The 3203-nt window shown below is 58.7% G+C and overlaps 1 protein-coding gene and 1 long non-coding RNA gene across 4 annotated transcripts in view; one reads left to right on the plus strand and one right to left on the minus strand.

Annotated features, from left to right (window-relative positions):
• Positions 1 to 27: 27 nt before the first annotated feature.
• The window catches only part of IRX4 (iroquois homeobox 4), a 7361-nt gene continuing 4185 nt past the window's right edge, over positions 28 to 3203 (minus strand). For 2 of the 3 annotated variants that reach the window (XM_019613887.1, XM_019613888.1), the window contains exons 2-5: positions 2122 to 2187; positions 1049 to 1300; positions 846 to 952; positions 28 to 403 (exon numbers count right to left, since the gene is read on the minus strand). In XM_019613887.1, coding sequence (XP_019469432.1) covers positions 55 to 403; positions 846 to 952; positions 1049 to 1300; positions 2122 to 2166 — 753 coding nt within the window. In that variant the 5' untranslated portion in view covers positions 2167 to 2187 and the 3' untranslated portion in view covers positions 28 to 54. Of the gene's footprint in view, positions 404 to 845; positions 953 to 1048; positions 1301 to 2121; positions 2281 to 3203 lie in introns of all 3 variants that reach the window. The other variant, XM_019613886.1, reaches the window with a different exon arrangement.
• Positions 2299 to 3203, plus strand: part of LOC116216451 — a 3103-nt gene continuing 2198 nt past the window's right edge. Inside the window, exon 1 of the long non-coding RNA XR_004159206.1 lies at positions 2299 to 2980. This is a non-coding gene — a long non-coding RNA (uncharacterized LOC116216451). The remainder of the gene's footprint in view (positions 2981 to 3203) is intronic.

A 3203-nucleotide genomic window follows, 5' to 3' on the forward strand; every position in this document is an offset into this window, starting at 1 on the left:
GGGGGCGCGGCCCCCCAGGGGAAAGCCGGCGGCCGAGCCCCCGCGGCCGAGCCGCTAAGTGCCCGCTCCTAGCAGGGTACCCTCGGCCTTCTCTCTTTTCATGGGGTCTTCCTGCGAGCATTCCTCCTCCTCCTCTTCCTCTTCTTCGTAGGGCCGCTTCTCGTCCGAGCACTTGTTCCGAGGCGGCCACGTCATCTTGTTCTCCTTCTTGAGACGGCGGCGGGCGTTGGCGAACCAGGTGGAGACCTGGGTGAGGGTCATCTTGGTGATGATGGCCAGCATGATCTTCTCGCCCTTGGTGGGGTAGGGGTTCTTGCGGTGCTCCTGCAGCCAGGCCTTCAGCGTGCTGGTGGTCTCCCTGGTGGCGTTCTTCCGCCTCGTGCCGCCGTCCATCGCCCCGTATCTGCGAGCACAGCATCACGTTGGCGAGTGGGCACCCGGCGTGCACGGCTCCGTCCCAGCGGCCGAGGAAAGGCGAGGACGGAGCCGGCTCAGTGCCTGCGGAGCTTATGGGGGAGGTGGGGGCAACGCCCGCCTTTAATGGCCGTGAAGTCAGCACACGTCTGGGTGACCCAGGGTGTAACTGGGAATAGAAATCTATTTATTTCCCTTTATCCCTTTTATTAACACCCCCCCCAACCACCACCACCTTTTTGTTCCTGACACTGTAAAAACCCTGACGCGGGCGACATCTCAGCTCAATATTTAACGCACACCCTCCAGGAAAGGTCACTGCCGCCCGATGGGCCCCGAGGGCCGCGGCGATGGAAGCGTTGGGACGGACAGACGGCCGCCGACACTCGGCAAAGAGGTCACCGAGGGCCCACGGCGGGGGGCCCGCTTACCTGTCGTACTGGTACTGGCTGAGGCTGTGCTCGTAAGGGTAGTAAGCAGCCGCCGGAGAGATGCCCGCATGCGCAGAGCCGCCGCCGTCCTTCGCCTCCAAAGTGTTCTGCAAGAGACACCCCGCCGCTCTCAGCCCCCCGCTCTCGGGCAGAACCGAGGAGGGAGCGGCGGCCGTGCTCTGCCTGCCCCCCGCCCCGCTTACCAGCGAGTAGAAGGCGGGTGCCTCGGTGCCGTAGGTCACGTAGTTCCCGTAGCCCTGGGGGCCGCCGTAGGGGCTGCCGTAGACCCCCAGAGCGGCGGCGGAGTTGAGCTCGTGGCGGGCGGTGGCGAGCAGACGGCTCTCGTAGACGGGACAATAGACCGGCGTCTGTGCTGGGGCGGCCGGGCCCGACTCGGGCAGCGTGCGGCTGCCGGACTCGCAGCAAGGCGTCAGGGAGTTGGTGCTCATCAGGAACTGCGGGAACAGCGGGCCGGGGCGTGTCAGCTCCCGGTGTTCGGCTTTAGGGTATAAGGTATAAGCTTTGGGGTGTAAGCTTTGGGGTTTCGAGGTCTCAGCGTTGGGGTGTTCCCTCCCCCTCCCAACCCTCATCCCAACCCTATTCACCACCGTTTTACTTGAGAACGTTCTGCGCGCCTAAGTTTAACATGTCTATATAGAGTGATACATCATCCACAAACCGTAAACAAACGCCCCGTGACTGTGTGCATGGAATCTCCGTAAAGCACCGCTCCTTCAACCCAACTTTGTGGTGCCGGCTTTACACCGCTTTCTCCTCCTGCAGCACGATGCTGCCCATCTGCGTTACTCCAGCTTCTCTCCCCCCTCCCAGCAGATTACTCATGCATATTTATTTAGACTGCAGATTTGCAGCGGCCACGCACGCATCTGTCATTAACCTGCTGGGTTCGGGTATCCCATTATATTCCCCCACCTCGGCCTTTGCTACGTTCGCGTTTAAATTGGTAAATTCCCTCGGGAATGGAAAAAGCGCTCCGGTGGGAGAGCGGGTGGGGGTCTCTCCCTCTCCCTTCTCCCCGCCCTCTGCTCTGTGTTTCTGCCTCACGCATCGCCATCACCCCAAAGCACCCAAACCCCGTTTTAACGCCAGATGTAAGTTGAGGGGTCTGGCAGGCGCTGGGAGCAAACCGCTCCCAGTGAAACTGAGTTTCACGCTCCCCCCGTGTTAGGGAGGGATCGCTGCAGCTCCTGGCCCCGAGCAGAAGCGATCGATAATGAGCGGGGCTCAAAGGAGCGCTGGGAGGCAGCAGCCTTACCTGGGGCGCGGAGGAGTAGGGGTAGCCGAACTGCGGGTAGGACATGGTCCAGAGGCTCCCGGTGATCTAGAAACAAGGCGAGACGTCTGATCTGCACGCTAGGGCAGCCGTGCTCTGCTCTATTGTACCGATTGATTGGGAACCGCAGCTCCCTAGATGCTTAGAGGACGAAGCAGAAAACCACAGTTTATTTATTTACATGAAAATGTAAACTTTTTCTTTTCTTTTTACCGAAGTGAGGAAAAGAAAGAAAGAAAGAAAATAGGACGTGTCAAAACTGTAGTATGTTTCCCTCCGCATCTACAGCACGAAGACTTGTTACGTGGGGGCTGGCAAACGGCAGTGATACACATTTTGCACCCAAGGGAAAAGAAAGGGGGCAATAGGGGGAGAGCAGAGCAAACACACCGCGTCAGCAGCGCGCTGCTGGGAAGGAGCCGAGCCTCTGACGTCATGTAAACACCATCATATCAACCGGCCCAAAATCTTCGGACAGAACCACCCGCACCTCTCAGCCCAGAGGGGGCCGAAGTTGGGGCAGCTCTAGTGGTCGGTGGGGAGAATGGGTTTAATAGGAAGGATAAATGTTGCATCAGCTAAGGTTGGCCCCCGCCCTCCTTCGTCACCGAAGGGCTGGGATGCACTTTTAATTAGAAATTAATTAATGAGCAGCTGCTTCTTCCCACCCCACAGTAATAATTAGTCTCAATTACAAACAAGACATATGAAGGGACACACGACTGAGTCTTCATTTAAGATTTAATCAACAGTTAAAATTAGCGCTAACGCTGCCAATAAAGCCCGTGACATACGGCCCTGCGTTCTTTTTCCAGCCTCTCTTCCCGGCGTGTGATTACAGGTAGAAAACCCCGCCAGCGCGTTCCGGGCAGCGACTGATGGAGGGAATTCTTGCCTTAGAACCCCTCGGAAGCCGTCGGAAAAGCATTTGGAGAAGGGGGGAGGGTGCAGAGCAGGGGTGCAGGGAGTGGGGTGCAGCCCCAGGGGCCAAGCGCCGTTCCCCACGGCAGAAAAAACACCTCTCACCCTAGCGATGGGAACAGCCGAGGCTCGGAGCCCCCTGC

The sequence above is a fragment of the Meleagris gallopavo genome, chromosome 3 (genome assembly GCF_000146605.3).
Source record: "Meleagris gallopavo isolate NT-WF06-2002-E0010 breed Aviagen turkey brand Nicholas breeding stock chromosome 3, Turkey_5.1, whole genome shotgun sequence".
Lineage (NCBI taxonomy): Eukaryota > Metazoa > Chordata > Aves > Galliformes > Phasianidae > Meleagris > Meleagris gallopavo.